At 36.9% G+C, this 18,364-nt stretch overlaps 2 protein-coding genes across 2 annotated transcripts; both read left to right on the forward strand.

The window, feature by feature from the left end:
* The first annotated feature begins 3,325 nt into the window (after positions 1-3,325).
* On the forward strand, positions 3,326-4,261 carry LOC147523131 (uncharacterized). The gene has a single exon (XM_086569666.1). It carries the CDS (start codon positions 3,326-3,328, stop codon positions 4,259-4,261), a length of 936 nt encoding a protein of 311 aa, XP_086425792.1.
* Positions 4,139-17,795, forward strand: LOC147523132 (SNF1-related protein kinase catalytic subunit alpha KIN10-like). Its single transcript, XM_086597217.1, has 12 exons — positions 4,139-4,276; positions 5,030-5,226; positions 5,681-5,739; positions 5,775-5,897; positions 6,006-6,188; positions 6,305-6,436; positions 12,050-12,235; positions 12,834-12,923; positions 12,999-13,082; positions 14,671-14,811; positions 15,625-15,861; positions 16,836-17,795. The coding sequence occupies exons 1-12, from the start codon at positions 4,272-4,274 to the stop codon at positions 16,947-16,949; spliced, it is 1,551 nt and encodes a 516-aa protein (XP_086453343.1). The 5' UTR covers positions 4,139-4,271; the 3' UTR covers positions 16,950-17,795.
* The last annotated feature ends 569 nt before the right edge of the window (positions 17,796-18,364 follow it).

The following is an 18,364-nucleotide window of genomic DNA, read 5'->3' on the forward strand; positions in this document are numbered from 1 at the left end:
ACCCCTTTTATGTCTCCTCTTTCTTTTCTTAGGTGCTTGGATATCCCTTTATGGATCCATAGAAAACTGTTACAAAGGGTAGACACATTAGTACATAAGGTTAGAAAGATTGATACTTCGAAGAAATAATAAAAAGAAAAGCATGACTTAAACTTACCTATCATAAGCAAACCAAAACAAACATTACTCGCTTGACTTAAATGTTCTTGAGATTGATAGAATACCAATGTATACAACTAAAGTAGACTAAACAATATCGGCAAACAAAACTGACTAAGCGAAAATGAGTTTGTAGAACTATCAAATATATCAAAATGATAACGCAAATAATTAATAAGTTAAAGCTTTCATTATAACCAAGTACTAGAAAACAATGAAACTCGAGATTTATTGTTGTCAACCCAAATTACCTCCTCACAATCTACTCGCATGTAAGCTGAATGAGATTCATACGTTGCATCAAAAGATTCGATATTTGGCAATTTGTTGTGAGATTCTAAAGATAGAACTATAACGGTGAACTAGAGATTAGAAACCCCATCAAAGAGATTTGTGGGGGGTGCTTATCTCTCATGCTAATGAAGTCTTGATTAGAAATAATTTGGTATTCAATAGGGATCAAACAAGCAATTCGACAACTATAATAGTCAATTGAATTGCGTGGTGGATTACCCCTCTCTATATCCTTATCATATAATTTAAATCACTGTTTTAGCATCTTAGTTTATTGTTTTCATAGTATAAAAATATTACTCTCATTAGTAAATTAGTTTATTTAGTCTAGATTCGCATTTAAGTATGTAAGGAACAAGAGTGGATCGAACACGACTGCTCCCTTTTATCCTATGATATTTGAAAGTAATCTATTTACTGTTTCACCCCTTTATCCTTTATCTACTATCTTTCAATCTAATTTAATCATGTTATCACGCGTCATAATCCAGTTTATGTATCTTACATCGAAACCCATCCTTCTAAGCAAGTAATGTAGAAATTCCCAATTAACACGGTTATACGCTTTTGAGATATCTACCTTATACAAGATACCATTTTCTTTGTTTTTTAGACGAGTATCGATGCACTCATTAGCGATCAAATGCCCATCTAAAATCTGTATACCTCCCACAAAGGCGCATTGTTGTTGAGAAACAATGAATGGAAGTACACCCCTAATTCTAGTAGCAAGAACTTTTGAAATTATCTTGTATATCCCTCCAACAAGACTAATTGGTCAAAAGTCTATTAAGGATGTGGTGCTGGTTTTCTTAGGTATGAGTGTGATGAAGGTAGAGTTATTCCTTCTATCCATAGTCGAGTTCTCTGAAATACCACTACTGACCATGAAGTCAGATTTAAAAATATGCGGCACCTTTTAAAGACACCCATTTAGAACCCATCTGGTCCCGGAGCTCTGTCTCCTCCCAACTCATTGATTCTTTGAGACTACTTCATCTTCAAGAAAGTCTGCATCCAAAGTCATGGCCTGGTAATCTGTGATACTATTAAATTCCACTCCAGCCATTTCAGGTTGCACTAGAGGGTCTTTGAATAAAGATTTTCATAGTATTTAACAATGTGCTCCCTGATGCATTTTTTGTCTCTCACCTCCACACCATCAACAAACAATGTGCTAACGCTATTAGATTTGTTCATAGCATTCGTAGTTTTATGAAAGAAAACAGTATTATTCTCCTCTTCTATGAAGTATTTAGTGCGAGATTTTTGGTTCCATGATATTTCTTTTATTTTCATAAGCTCCCGTAATTCACACTTCAAACTGGCTCTGTGAACTTCTTTGTCAAGCGACAAGAAAGAAAACTCTTCTTTATGATCAAGTCATCAATCTCTTCTATTGGGAGTTGGGTTGGTTTGCATGTGAGAGGAAAATAACGAAACACTTAGAAATCATGTGGTATCTACTGCCACATCAGTGTGTTTCTATAATTCGGTCCAATTTTTGTGTTTTCAGTGAGAAATAATTATATTTCTAAAAGCAATTCTAACACAAATAATTTTTAGATAAAACATTTACGGAAGAAATGATATCAAACAACTAAATACAAATCAATTATTGATTTAATGACCAAACCAAAATTGGAAAGAGAATTGAAATTACCAAAAACGAAAGATAATAAAAATATGACAACTCATTTCAAAAGGAAAAGTCCATAATTTTTGTTTCTCATTCTTTAAGCTATTTTTTTTTTGTTTATGTTTTATTAGATTGGATTATCTCATTTTGTTTATGAGAATGAGATAATGGCTTCTAAAATTTTTTACCAAACAATTTTTTTCATATCCAAAATCAATTATGGAACTCATCATACATTATTTGTCATATAATGGATTACCATAATAGTTACCAAACGGCCCCTCAATGTTAATTTTTGTTGACTGCCCTCACATAACAATTAAATTTTCAAAGCAAAATCCAGTTTCAACTTAAAATTGCAGTAAACCAAAATGAGTCTTTCTACAGCAACACAAAAAATAAACCGAAACTTGTGAACACACTGACGTGGCAAGCAAGAGACCTTGATTTGCAGTACTTCTTGGAAAAATACACACGCACCCCTGCCTGATGAGTGCCACATCAGTTTGTTCACTCATTCGGTTCAAAAGTGTGTGTTGCTATAGAATTTTGGTTAAAATTAAGACCGACAACGTTTTCTCTCTCTAATCCGTACGTAAGCTCCCTCACCACACTAATTAATTTCTTTTTTACTATATAGTTTTATTTGTAATGTATGAATATAATCATCTAACAATTTGTAATGTTCTATTTACACGAATCTCGAAGCATTATTATTTTTTAGATTAGAGGATATGGATGAAGAGTGGCCTAATTACGAATCATAGTGTCTTCTTCGCCGTCATCTTGACGACTTCGGTAGATAGTAATGGCGACTCTATTGCACTTGGGTTACCACTTATTAAACACCATTTGCGTTTAATGCAACAATTAGAAGTGGAGTCTATGAAATGCGAGCACGGCGGGTCCAAGCCTGGTAGGAAATTTAAGCCTAGGAATTACAAGGAGACTTTGGATCAGTTGGAGAATAATTATTTTGTTCCCAATCCGGTTTTTGATGATTATCATTTTCGTTGTCGGTTTCGTATGTCCAAGAAGTTGTTTACTTGTGTTTTGAATGGTTTGGTAAAAACTTTGGGTGATGATACCAGAGGTCTCGGGTTCGAATCCCGCCAGTATCAAAGAGTTACTAATCTCATTTAAAACAGGCTTACTAATAAAAAAAAAAAAAAAAGTGTGGAGTACTTTGAGCAAAAAATTGATGCGGCGGGGAAGTTGGGATTGCCTCCGAAAATGAAAGTAACTGTTGCTTTGTGCATTCTTGCATTTGGTTCTCCGGATGATCGAGTAGGTGATCAGTTGGATATTGCTGACTCTACGGGTCATGAATGTTTGAAATATTTTTGTGATGCCATTGTTAAATTGTATGGTGCGGAATACTTACGGGCACCAAATCAGGTGGATGTAGAGCGTTTGCTTGCTGAGTCGGAGAAACGGGGATGGCCTGGTATGTTGGGAAGTATTGGTTGCATGCAATGGCGATGGAAGAACTGTCCACCTTCATGGGTTGGTCACGATCATGTTCCAACAGTTGTTCTAGAAGCAGTCGCCACACAAGACCTATGGATCTGTCATACCTTCTTTGGAATGGTTGGGTCACATAACGACCTCAATGGAGTGGATCGATCGCCAGTGTTTGGTGAATCAGTCAATGGTACAACCCATCCTTGCAATTTTGTGGTAAATGGTCATCATTATGATATGGGATATTACCTGTCTGATTGTATATATCCCGAAGATCCTACTCTTATACAAACTATCTCTAGGCCTTCTAATCAATTACAAAAGTACTTTGCAAAGAAACATGAAGCTACAAGAAAGGATATCAAACAGGCTTTTGGCGTCTTACAGGGTCGTTGGGCTTTTTTAAGGAGTCCTTGCAAGTTATGGTATTTGGAGATTATGGTTACTGTTCTGAGAGCATGTATCATCTTACACAACATGATTATGGAAGATGAACATGGAGAGGACATTAGGCAATACATTCCTGATATTGAGTCGGCTGAGGAAGGACAAACTCAAGAAGAACGAAAATTCGTTTTATCTCATTGGGTAACGGGCGTACAACGAGATAATTCAAAGGATATCCATAGTAGGTTGAAAACAGACCTCATGTGGCATCTATGGAATAGGATGGGAAATCTTCCTCCTGGAGAAGACGGCGATTGAGTTTATATTTATGCAGTTGAGTGTGCTTATTATGTTTATTTGTTTCTATTTAATGTATCCGTTTCTTTTCCATTTCCGTTTGATGTATCTATTTCAAAGTCAGGTATCATTGGTGATACTATACTATATGAAACGGAGTGATTTGCTTTGTTTTCTGTAGAAGGTGATCACATTTGTGTTGATCAAGCATGACAATATTTTCTTCAGTTTTCTTTAAGAGCAATTGTAAGCTTCGCAAGTGGGTGTCGCCTTTTATCTAGGATAACTGGACAAGAACGCCTAAGTTTGGTTCGTTCTTGTAATTGGGGAAAGTAGACTTTGATTTGGATGAGAAAACTGTCGAACTTCAGTTATTGGTTGTGGCTCTGATTTGTTGTTACTTTTAGTGTTTGTGGAATTTTTGTTATTTATTTTTTTCCCCAATAGTGGGTGATAGAACAAGAGTGAAAATTTCTTGGACTGAAAAGCACGCTTAGAACTTTAAACTAAAGAAGAAAAGAGTCGTATGCTACATTTAGCATATTGTGAAAAGCTGAAGTTTCTTTTCTCTTTAAATCCATAGTCCAAATTATGATTAACTATTCAACATGCAAATTGTGGTGGAAAAAAGTGACGTTAGGAAGCATGAGATTTTGTGGAAACCTGATGCATTTCGTTAACTAATTAGTCTGATTTGAGAACATGTGCAACACACAATAACACAATACGACACTACTATATACCAAGTTTATCACTCTTGTTCTAAACTCTCTTTGCATGTCTTTGTAGAAAAAGAATGGATGGACCATATGGCAGAGTGGGCAGTAGTGCTGATACAGTTTTACAAAATTATAAGCTAGGGAAGACCCTTGGAATAGGCTCATTTGGTAAGGTAAAAATTGCAGAGCATGCGCTCACAGGGCACAAGGTTGCTATCAAGATCCTTAACCGCCGCAAGATAAAGAACATGGAAATGGAAGAGAAAGGTACCCCTACTATACCGCAAAACATTCATGTACCCTATGGTGCTGTGAAAATGTACACTTCTGACTTCTTAACACAGATGATTAAAGGTTCATTTTATTTTTATTCAAAGATACTCATAGCTACAGCTTCGTCAAAGACACTCATACCAATGACTTTTACGGACCAACACTTCTTGAATAATTTATTGATCTATTAGGATCTCATTTTTTATTTAAATTTTTTTACCTCTCCCATTTGGGTATGTGATGTTTTTCAGTTTGTATCGTAATTTCCGTTTCATGGAGTTCGGAAAATGAAAGGGTCATAACATTAGTTAAACACTAGTTCCTAATGAAGCTTAACCTCGACTCTGATAACCTGATGACTATGAACTTATTACAAACTGATGCATGTATTCTAACCTTAAATTTCTCTATGGTTCGTTGTAATGAACCTTGTGTTTGATGCCTGCAGTGAGGCGAGAAATTAAAATATTGAGATTATTCATGCATCCTCATATCATACGACTTTATGTTTTTTTTTTGCACGCATCATACGACTTTATGAGGTTATAGAGACACAGGCAGATATCTACGTTGTAATGGAGGATGTGAAGTCTGGAGAGTTGTTTGATTACATTGTAGAAAAGGGTCGGTTGCAGGAGGATGAAGCTCGCAACTTCTTTCAGCAGGTGGACATACTATATCCTTTGTGGCAATTTACAATGTCACTTTTGTTATTCCGCAAGTGTACCATAGAAAGTTTACTCATTTTTTCAGTGTAACTTTGTTGAAAACAGATAATTTCTGGTGTGGAGTATTGCCACAGAAACATGGTCGTTCATCGGGACCTTAAGCCAGAAAACCTTCTCTTGGATTCGAGATCTAATGTGAAGATAGCCGACTTTGGCTTGAGCAACATCATGTGGGATGGCCACTTTCTAAAGACAAGCTGTGGAAGTCCAAATTATGCTGCACCTGAGGTATGGCTTGAATACTCAAGATCCTGGAAATAATGATGGCTTTTAAATGTTTTTTTAGCTACTTTCGGTGCTAATGGTTGAAGTAATATGTTATAAACATTTAATCTTTTGTGCAGGTTATTTCCGGCAAGTTATATGCGGGGCCTGAAGTAGATGTTTGGAGCTGTGGTGTTATACTGTATGCGCTCCTCTGTGGTACTCTTCCTTTCGATGACGAGAACATTCCGAACTTGTTCAAGAAAATAAAGGTATGTTCTATGAAGTATATAGATTATATTAATATTTGACCTAAAATAGGACTGTAGTATCATTGTTTGCAATATTGTATTATGGGTTGATGTATTTCTTTTTCGCAAATTCTTTCTATACTGTACCAGTATGACTAAGACCACTTTCTTATCACCATATACTGCAAAGGTGGTCAAATTATGTTTCGATTGGATATCCCCACTTTGAAGCTTCTTTTATGACATATACTGTATCTGCGAGTCCACTTTAAAATATATCATCATCCTCTCCTTCTTTCCGCATCGTTTATGCCAAGGTTCGTTTTTTACTGTTTGCGCCTTCCAGTTTTACTTGTACTGTTACAGCAGGCATCTAATTACTCAATTTGCCTTTGGCTGAGGGATTTTTCTCTGGAACCTTCATTGATTTTCTTGGAGTTATCTTTGTGCTGCCACATGCATTACATTTTACTTCAAGATTGTCTGATGAGATTGATATTTGGGTGTTTGTCGCACACTCATAATGCGTTTTTTAAGGTCTCTGTGCTGCTTTACTGCCAATGTTTTTTTGCTCCAGCAAGTCTTATTAGTGAGGTCTACTGCTTGTTGACCCTACAATATTTGTCTTAAGTAGTTGGTAAAATCAAGGTTTCTTTGATATTGAAATTGAGCATGCGTACCACCATAGTAGAGAACCCAAACATTGTATAGGAGGTTCAGGATCTGGGGACATATATGTTTGACATATAAACTCACTCATGTGCCCAACCACATGATCTTAAAAATTCAACGATTGAAACATTGCCACGCGGTGAGCCAAAAGAGTGATTCTCTTAGTTTTCAAACTCAGCTTTAGCCAAGCTAACTGCAACAAATGCACACACCTTGCCTACCATTCACCTTGGTAGTCGAGTCTTCTTCTTCCTCAGTTCCTCATCTTGCCTTATCTGTTTTTCGACAACACCAAAATCAATTCGAAAAGGACCGAGTTAATCAAACCGCGAGGAGACTAGTTGCGAGTTTTTTGTGCAAGCTACCATTCTGGGATTTCATCCATTCTGAGGGGCTATTGGTGTTTTTGGGTTAAGTTATAAGAAGGTCTTATAGGACCATATCTTATAAATTGGTTTGTTTTTCAATTTAAGTTTCTCTTATAAGCACTTGTAAAAAAAGAAAAAGAAAATCCACAACATCCTATAAATGGTTATTTGACAAATATGACCATGCTTTACGTCACATTTAACTTGAATTGATTAATTTTAAATAAGCATAACATTTGATTTTCGGTTTCAAATCAATTTTGATAATTAGAAAATTACCTTAATAGCATGGTGGTGGCGGTGGTGGAGCTGGAGTTATTTGGAAGGGTGAGTGGCGGCTAGGGCAGTGGAGTTATTTGGAGAAGAAGATAGTGAAAAGGGGAGAAGAGAGAAATGGGGGCTAGAGGTATATGGGTGCGTTTGAGTCATTTTCCAAGTTATAAGACTTATAGAATTGAAGTAGAACCAATTTTGGTACATATAAAATTGAAGTCTCTTATAAGAAATTTCTAGTAGAATGCCTCTTCTAAGAGGCGAAAAAACAAACAAAAAAAATGTCCAAAATCAGTGGTCCACCTCTTAGAAGAGGTTTTAAGAGGTTTTAAGATCTTGGTGTCTTATAAGAGGCAAAAATAAATGGCCCATAACTGAAAAAACTCCCCCCAGTCTTCCTCATAATCTCCAAATGAATACAATGGACGTGTTTTTCTGGATAAGATAAGGAGGACCGCTTTTTTTTATTACCAGATTTCTTAGGTAATTATGGGTTTACATTTTTCTACAAAGTGCCTTTGTTCAACTGTTTTGATTTCTTACTAAACAGATTACCCATTTCTTTTCTTCCTTACATAAAATCGGTCACTTTAAACCCATGCCCTGATACCTCATTACCCAAGCTCCTACAAATCCAATTCCAATCTAGAAAACTCCAAACCATAGATCGATCCTGTTTTTCCCCTATTTAATGTTGGCCCCTCTATTCACAAGTTATATTTCTTTATCCTTTCGAATTTCCAATATATTCTGATTAAGAATTGTGATTATACTTTATATAGGCTTGGCAAAAATAGGGTTCCAATGGGAAAATTAAACAATTGTTACTTTGAGTTTGAGGATTTTGCTGTACAATCTATTTAGTAATATTGCTGAATTTGTAAAAAAAAAAATGCCTTTGAGCCGTGAAGCTTCTGCGTGGTCCATGAGTCACCTTGTTGCTTGCACTGCCTGCTTGGTCGGTAAAGGAGTACAGAACTATTGTTTTAAGTGAGAAAGAGAACAAGAAAAGAGAAAGCGCAACAGGAGCAAGAAGAAGACTAAGTGAATGGAGGGTGGTCCTGGTTTGTGCGGTTTGTTGGGATTAGCTTGACTAAGCTGAGTTCAAAAACAAGAGAATCACCCTTGTGGCTCGCCACGTGGCAATGTGTCCATCATTAAATCTTTGAGATCGTGTGGTTGGGCACATGAGTGAATTTATGTCAAAAATATATGTCCCTAGAACCCGACCCTATATAAAAACTTAAAAAGTTATTTAGCAAGGTGCCTTATGGATCATTTATCTATTCAGTTACTACATTTGTTTTTGTTTCCTGTGTTGCTTTACTTGAGAAGTAGTCTAAGGAAGCCGGGCATTCATTCCCTGCTAAAACTTGATTAAGTGAATTTGTTTTGCTGATTTTGCTCCCAGATCGTAACTTCTTTGGTGTGTTATTCCCTTGAGAGGCTGTTAGCCGTCTGTCTTCCACTGCTCACTTGGTGGAGTTGTGGTTAATTTGATATACTTTGTTGCTCCTCTCTGAAACAATGCTGATACGTGGTGTTATACTAGGTGTGCCCCGCTAGCATCCCCACGGATGTTTGGTACATATATCCTATTAGACATGTGCTCCGTTTGGTATGCATTTTGTTCCATCCTCGTTATAGGTACATGAATGGTACAATTTATACAATGTAGTCCCCCACCCCCACCTCAACTCAGGCATTTGGAGCAGAATGGTACTTAAAAGTGTTTTATTCATGTTATCTCCAACCGTTCAGTCAGTCCCAATTGCCTATGTTGACTATGTTTTTGGCGAATGTCTATCGCTTGTTCCCATCCATAAATTTTTTTCAGATTTTTTTAAAAAATATCGACTACCATGACATGTAATTCAGTTCGCTATAGTTATATGGTTTGGTGTTGGTAACGTTGCATACTTTATTGTGATACATGGGAAAACACTTAAATCACAAGTGGTTTTTTTTTTTTGCTCGGTAAAGGTGAATATATTAAAAATAAAAGAAAAATGGATGAGATATCCTTATGCGTACAATATGAACGGTGAAAAGAACCAAAGAGGAAAGAAACCAAAGAAAAAAACAAAACGAAAAACCTCAATGGGAGTCCTCATAGCATAATGGACTCCCATCTACAGACATAATTCTCAAAAGGTACCGTCCGGAACTCATCATAAATGCGCAGCCAGAAGCAAAGTAGCGCCTTGATGGTTAACACCACCTTCTCCCTAGGCAAAGACACCCCCTCAAAAATGCGGTTATTCCTCTCTAGCCATGCCCCCCATAAGATAGCAAAATGTAGCATATTCCATACGCGTCTCCCTTTACGAGAGTAGACATCCAAATGCCATGATGCTAGTAAAGCCTTCACCGACTTAGGGCATACCCACGAAATGCCTGATTCCGAGAGAAAGAAACACCAAATACTCCAAGAAAAAGGACAGCTAAGAAGGATGACTCACCATCCCTCAAACACAGAGGGCAGAAATTAATAAGCATCTCTTTAATACGCCTTTTCTTAAGATTATCCACAGTCAGAATCTTGTTTAGAGATGCACACCATACAAAGAAAGCAACTTTCAAAGGGACTTTAGAACACCATATAATATGACTCGGGAAATCATGCAACACTCTCATACCTGGACATTGAAGCGTTGAATGAAGGATGAAATAAAATGATCTACAAGAAAAAATTCCCTTCTTGTCGATGAGCCACAGTCTTTTATCTCTATCCGGTCTCACATTAGGAATGAGTTCCAACTTCCCTATAAGAGCAACCACACTAGCAATGTCCCTGTCACAGAGAGCCCCATATATCCCAAGGTTCCAAGCAATCGAACCATTATCTTCCCGCATGAACCAGCGAACTGGTTTATTCTTTGAGTCAGATAGAGCATATAACCGAGGTAACGCCATCATCAGAGTTCTCTCCTCCAACCAAACATCCTCCCAAAAGCGGATACTATCCCCACTACCTAGGTTGTAGCCAATGTTCCTGAGAAAAAACTTCCTGACCTTCTGAATCTATTTCCATATTCCGCATCCATAAGCAGTATGAACAGGCCCGCTCTCCTAGCCCCCATTTCTTTCTCCAAACCGAGACACAATAACTTTCCTCCAGAGACTCTCTCTATCCTCCCCAAACCTCCAGAGCCACTTATGGTAGCTCCAAGGTTTGGTACCCCTTCTAGAAGTCGTCCGAGATTGTGGATACTCTAATGATGATGGTAGCTCCAAGGTTTGGTACCCCTTCCAGAAGTCGTCCGAGATTGTGGATACTCTAATGATGTATTATAGTATTTTTGAGGAATTTTTAAGTACGAAGGAAGAAAGTCCTGCAGAAACTCTATAGTTAAGTCTTAAGCATGCTCAGGCACGAGTACTAGGATGTAGTGTCCTCTTGGGAAGTCCTATTGGGTACAAAACCTTATACTGGTGGAGGTCCAGAGTAGCTAAGTGGGTAGCATCAGCACGTACTTTGTGGTGGGTGATTACAGATGCCAGACCTGAGGAAGGCTCCTGCTAAGAAGGTGGATTGTGACAGGCCATGGGTTTAGCTCCAACGAGAGAAAGGGAGGGGGGTTATGTTGGAAAGGCACCAAATAGTCGTGATGCTAGCACAAACCTTTAGTCCCACATTTATAGAAAGTTGTCCTAGATACTGGATACGGTGATGATTTATCACATACTAATAAGTAATACCCAGCCCTTGTCAAGCATGAAGGAAGCAGATCCCTTCTGAACAGAGCAGCTAGGCGCTTGCAGGTAGCAGTACTAGGGGCTTTGGTACCACATGGACAGTGCTATGGATGACCTCATGGGATTCTGGGAAACTCAGTCGAAAACAAATCTCCACATTTTTTGGAGGGACAATCTCGACATGTTTGTTGTTATCCTGGCTGAGTGTGGGGACTGTATGGAATTATGGATACATAGTATGTGGTGGACCGTTAGAATTATCTTTTAGGTTATACTAGACGTTGGTCGTTGTGGAGTAATTACAGGCATTTTATGGTTTATATTCTTTCAAAGGCAGCTAATCCTCGTAATCTATGCAGTGCAGATTTATTTTTTGAACCATAATAAATTATACAAAGGGAGAGAACAAGCGCGCTACAAATTGCGCAGCGAGTCCTTTCTGAATTGCAAAACGAATCCTGTTCAAAATGAATAGCAAATTATTATTATTACTACTATTATTATTGTTATTACTATTATTGTTATCATTATTATTCTCTATTTATTTAATTTTTTGTCTCTGTTTGTTTTTCTGTTCATGGTGAAGTTAATTTTCTTATATTTACACCATCCTGTTCTTTAGGGTGGAATTTATACACTTCCGAGCCATTTATCAGCTGGAGCAAGGGATCTGATACCTAGGTTGCTTGTGGTTGACCCCATGAAAAGAATGACTATTCCTGAAATCCGTCAACATACATGGTTCCAAGCTCATCTTCCACGCTATTTAGCCGTTCCTCCACCAGATACACTGCAACAGGCTAAAAATGTATGCTTTGCACTGCTAGCTCAACCAGTTATAGTTTTTACATTTAGCTATTTATCAAGGAAAAGGGGGTCGGAGAGATTTACTGTTAATATTTGTATCTTGTGAATGCTAACAGAAAACTTAGATGTCCGTTCTGGATGGATATCTGCGAATTCGCTTTTGTTTCCAGGGTGTTGATTTAATGTTTGGAATTGTTGTTTAAGCTTGTCTTATGTTCACTAAGTTCTTCGGTGCGACTTGTTATGACACAGAGAAGCCGTTGTAGAGTATTGTAGCATAAGCTTCAATATATTGTCTCGAAGTTTTATCCTATATATGTTAGAAATGTCAATTGTAACTGTAAAGTATGTAATGGTGTACTCAGACGACTATCTGTTAAATTTATCTAATACTGAAATCATTCTTAGTATTTGTCTATCTTTTTTGTAAATCTCGATTTTGTTTTACTCAAACCCAATCACTGAGAAGTTTTCATAAATTTTGCTGGATGACTTATGTAGTGGTCCACTGCTGACAGATACAGTTGTGTTGTTTACCTTCTTTTGAGTCACTCTGTAATCCTGATGTTATTTTATTGCTGCAATTTATGTAATTTCAGATTGACGAAGACATTCTCCTGGAAGTGATTAAGATGGGATTTGACAGGAATCAATTAACTGAATCTCTTCGCAGCAGAGTACAAAATGAGGTACTATCTGATGTTTCATGGCGATCTTGATATTTTTTTTCACTTCATTGGTGTAATTTGTTGAAACCTTTTCAGGCCACCGTTGCATATTATTTGCTTATGGATAACCGTTTCCGAGCTACCAGCGGCTATCTTGGAGCTGAGTTTCAGGAGTCAATGGTGTGTTTTTTTCTCAATGTATAGTTTCCTTTTATCATTTTGTAGTTCTTAGCTTATTTTATATACTAGTGGGTGGGGGATACCTGCCTCAGCCAATAGTGTAGCCATGGTATAGACTTCAATGGCACGATAATAATATAAGAGCAGATAGCTGAGATGCCAAAATTACTCATAAAAAGCTTCACAAATTTGTAGGGCCCACAGGACCATGTATAATGGGATCATTGTACCCATGGTTTTGTACACATGATTTTACCCATGACTCGACACCCAACAGTGAACTTGTTAGGGGGACTAAGGACTGATTTTTTTTTTTTTTTGAAGAGGTAAACGATCAATATATATATAAACTATATAAAAGATAATTACAATATAGGATGAGATATCCTACTAAGAACCGTAAAATAAAAGACAACAAGAAGGAAACGCAGAAATACAACAGTGATTAGGCATCTCGGATGATATCTTCCCAAGAAAAAGCAAATGACCCAAATGGTATCTCCTTGAACTCCTTCCACCACTAAGGACTGAATTTTGGTGGATGTGATATCTCCACCATGAGAGAGAGAGAGAGAGAGAGAGTGCTACATTTTAGTCTTTAGTTTTGTATGCTCTTTCTTGCATGATCCAAAAGAAAAATATTGGTATACAAATTACTTGTCTTATTTGGGAAAAGAAATCTCACGCTGCCGCTTGACCTGATTGATGATATTGATGATACCTTAAGTGATTCTCTGAGGCTTGTGGTCTATTTACGATTTTTTGTCGAATTGGACTTAGGACATCTCCGAGGCAGAGCGAAAATTTGAGTCTTGTCCTCCTGCAAGTTGAACACTGCATATTCACCATATACTGTTTCTTCCCATACTAAATAGCTTTTCAAACCAGAACTTTTAGCATAAAACAGATCTCCTGTTCAATAAACAGGATACATAAGATTCTGAAAAGACACTGCCTCTACTTTTTTCTTTCTGAGATAAATAAAACTGGATGATATCCACAGAATAAACATAATTACCTCAAAGTAATAAAACTAAAAGAGTACAAATGTGGGGTTTCTTTATCTCCTTACTCATTCACTCAATCCCTTTCTCCTAAGAGGTTGTAAAGGTCAGCTATAAATTTAACTGAATCCTATATGTTAGACCTTTATTTGATGCCAGTACGCCACTCATTGTTAATTGGATCTTTTTGTCTCATATGCTATCTTTCATTCTGAGATGTTACTTGTTTTTTGACATGATAAGCACTCCCCTTTTGTAATTCATTAGCTCCTGAACGGTAGATTTTACAAATTAATTATTAATGTTTGGGTTTGAATCAAGTATGTATGTCCATGACATACTATTTTAGGAATATTCCATTATCTTGATCATATATTTCCAACTAATTTCCACATTCAAGTATGTTCCAACTCACGGTGAACTAGTATAGTTTACATGTTAGATGGTCACCATCTGTAGACTAATTTGTCTAATCAGATTGATGGATAACTCAAGTTTCTCTCATCGTTTGTATTTAATTTAGGTGGCATGTACCAGATATATTCGAGTCATCTCCTAATTTCTTCTGTGGGTGTTTCCCCCAGGAAAGCAATTTAACCAGCACACATCCAAGTGAAGCTGCTGCTTCACCTGTTGGACATCGCATCCTAGGGTATATGGATCATCAGGAAAATGGTTTAAGACCCCAACTTCCTGTTGAAAGAAAGTGGTCTCTTGGACTTCAGGTTTGTTTCAATCTTGTTCATATCTCAATGCAATCCTTTTTCCCAAAGCATGAGACATATGGTGGATATAAAGATCACGAACATATGTACTAGATTACCAACTGGCTGGTCTTATAAACCCATATAAAGAGTAAAGAGAATTGATTTCAGAGGTCTTGTAAACCGATTGTTTTGTCTCGTTGAGTTTCTCAACTCAAGTGCCGTACTTGATTGATTGATGCTGCCTTCCTCAATGAAAAAAATGAAGAGAAAGATGGCAGGTTACAGGAGAGTCGAAGGGTAGCTATGTTGGTGGTGGAGTTGGTTTTGGCATGGTGGAAGTCATTGAAATTATGCGTGCTCTTTGCTTTTGCCTTTTTTGGATTCTGGCACTTTCAGTTTCTTGTACTGTTTTGTGTGTGTTGGTGTGTGTTTCTGGTTGTTTATAGGTGTAATAGGGTTATGGGCTATATGGTCTTAGGTCTTTAGCTTCTTGCTAATGTCCTAAGTGTTTATATCAATCTATTACGTTTTACTGATAATAATAATAATAATAATAATAATAATAATAATAATAATAATGATGATGAGAAGAAAAAAAGATGCTGCCTTCTTAAATGCAAACAATGAGAAACTAGCTACCTTTACTAGCGAATTCGGCCAAGTGAAATAGGCTGGTTGTTTGATGAAAACTTACTCATTCCCTCTCCCAGATAAGATTGGCATGATAATTTTCATTACTGTTAGGTAGTGAAAACATGCCAGGGGTGCTGTCTTATCTGATGAAATTTTAATAGGTTCATACTTTATGGTGTTGTTTGGTTCATCTGACAGTCTCAAGTCCATCCTCGTGAAATAATGATGGAAGTTCTCAAAGCTTTGCAAGATTTGAATGTAGCATGGAAAAAGACTGGGCAGTATAACATGAAGTGCAGGTGGTTCCCAGGCTTTAATGAAGGCATGCTTAAGAATTTTGTGCAAGGTAACGATTATTTTGGAGATGAATCTGCGATTGTTGAAAATGATGGTGTTCTAATGAGATCAGCAAATGTGGTTAAGTTTGAAGTGCAGGTATGCAGTCTTTATTATTTAATTATTCATTTTTACAAGATATCATGGAAACCATACTTCGCTGAGTTATTTGCAAAACCAAAGAAGAAATATCAGGTCTTTTTGTCAATGTCGTATTAATTCTGAAAGAGGGAGATTAAGCTTCCGTTATGGTAAAACCAACCTTGACCAATCATCACACATAGGATATCATAGTTAAGACCAGGCAATCTTTTGTATGCCCATTTGAACATTTTGTAGCTAGGTGGAATCTTTGGTTTTACTGATATATGGTGATGGTGATTAAGATTTAAGAGTTACTTGTCTGGACTTGTCTGGACTCATTATTCTTCCTTTTCTTGTACTCGTAGACTTCAAGATATAGATGATATCTCACTTTTACCAGAAAGAAATAATTTATCTGGATTGTGGTGGGGTGGTAGGGGCATTATTGCTTTCCTTCCTTCTACGAAAGCAGATGGATGTCAATTGATGCTTCCGCTTTGAAGATCTTTTCTGACTGAACCGCTCGGATGAAATAAGTGTCCATTATTTCCTTCATTTGGCGTTATTAAAAAATAGTATTGAGAGGTTTGGCTAGTTGACTTTAAGAAAGGTAGGCATACAGACATTGGATGGTTATTCATTCTTTTGGTTTGGAAGAGCTCCTGGTCAAGGAGATCTCGTCGTTAAAATTAGCTTAGTGCTCTAGTTGGTGCACGATGTACTACAGTGTTAGTAATTACTAATAGACCATCCCTATCATCTACATACTCTTCACTAGTCATTAAGTTTTTGCCATTTGGTTGTGGTGCTTTAAAGTTTTTCAGTCTGAGGATCTTATAATTTTCAACAAGTTATTTGCTGCAACTGAAGACTACTAGTAACAGACATGTAAACAGTCATTTAGTTAAATGAACTTTCTTTAGTAATTTCTGCGATAGATGTTCTTTGGTGTACAAGAATGCGTTTATTGATTCTTTGTATTCATACAGTTGTATAAGACTCGTGAGGAGAAGTATCTGCTTGATCTACAGCGGATCAATGGACCACAGTTTCTCTTCCTTGATCTCTGTGCAGCGTTCCTTGCACAGCTTCGGGTCCTTTAAATGAAGGATCTTGGTACACAGAGGCCTTCCGATATCGCTTTCAAAGCTCGTGGTTCCAACGATTCAAACGAGTTGACTATGACTCCTTGCGATTTAGGCATGTGAGTAGCCGTACTTAAGATGAACTCATGAACCTTATCAGTACGATCGAGCATCGGTTTCGGCATATCAGATATTGAGATACGTGGCAATCTAGGGAAATCGAGATAGGTGTCTTGATCATCAAGTTTCTTTGTGTGTGTGGGGAAGTAAAGAAGATGAGAAAGAGCAGAGATGCCAGAGGTGAAGAAGTAGAAAGTAGGGATGTTGAGATTTATACCAATATCAAGAGCAGGAGTACAAAAGCTGTCAATGATGAAAGATTGGACGGTGGAGTTATGAGAGATAGATTGAAGAGCTTGGTGGACTAATGGGTTGTTAAGGTGAAGAAGCTCGAAAGCTAGAGTTTCATTGTGAGGTGAATTGGTGGAAGGAAGATTGATAATGGGAAGGTAGTAAAAATGGATTAATGGACAAGTATGAGAGACATATTTGATGTAAGGAGCAGTGGAGCCAGTGTTGTAAGGTGGAGTTGTGATGAGAATTGTGGTGGAGAGAGAAGGATGGTGTTTGAGTATGAGCTTGCCTAATTCTACCGCCGAGATCAAGTGGCCTATTGCTGGTGAAGTGTATAGAACTACTGTGTGGTTCACCATGTTTTGAGAAGATGGAATAATTGACTATGTATTACATAAATATATATATGGAATAATTGACGATGGTATTGTAAAATAAGAGACCAGATCACTAATGTAATATATAATTGGTCATATAATCGAGGTTACATAGACCATTTTTATGCAAAAACTTTAACTAGCCATAAGAGGATTATCAGAACTAACTAATTTTTTTGATAGACAAGTAATTGATGGAATTACAAATGGTATTGGTGTTACAAGTTTCTTTGTAGCAGAGATTATAAAATATGTAGCGGGGTAAGGACTAAACCAGTGTAGTAAAGTTAAAAGCACCTAAAAAGCAAACCTTCCACAGGCCTTAGCGCTAAGCGCCAGCCGTATGGCATGGCTAACTAAGGCAAAATGCGTTCATACCGATCGAAAAGTGAGTAGTAGTAATAAAAAAATAGATATATCAAATAAAAAATAAAATAAATATTAAATATGACATGAATTATTACTGATTTGCTTAGCCAAATTTTAAAATTAATTTTATGTGATTGTAAACATAAAACCATTGTAGTCATTTAAAAGAAAAATCTTAAGCAATAAGTAAAGAGCAAAATAAAACTCTCAGATCTCTCAATACAATTTAGCTCAACTTCAATAAACTAAAATAATGAACCGATAGAATTGAGTCAAATGAGTTTTTCATAAAATAGAACCATTGATTCAATTTTAGAATCCCGTAAAACTTCA

This window comes from Coptis chinensis, chromosome 1, assembly GCF_015680905.1.
Source record: "Coptis chinensis isolate HL-2020 chromosome 1, ASM1568090v1, whole genome shotgun sequence".
Lineage (NCBI taxonomy): Eukaryota > Viridiplantae > Streptophyta > Magnoliopsida > Ranunculales > Ranunculaceae > Coptis > Coptis chinensis.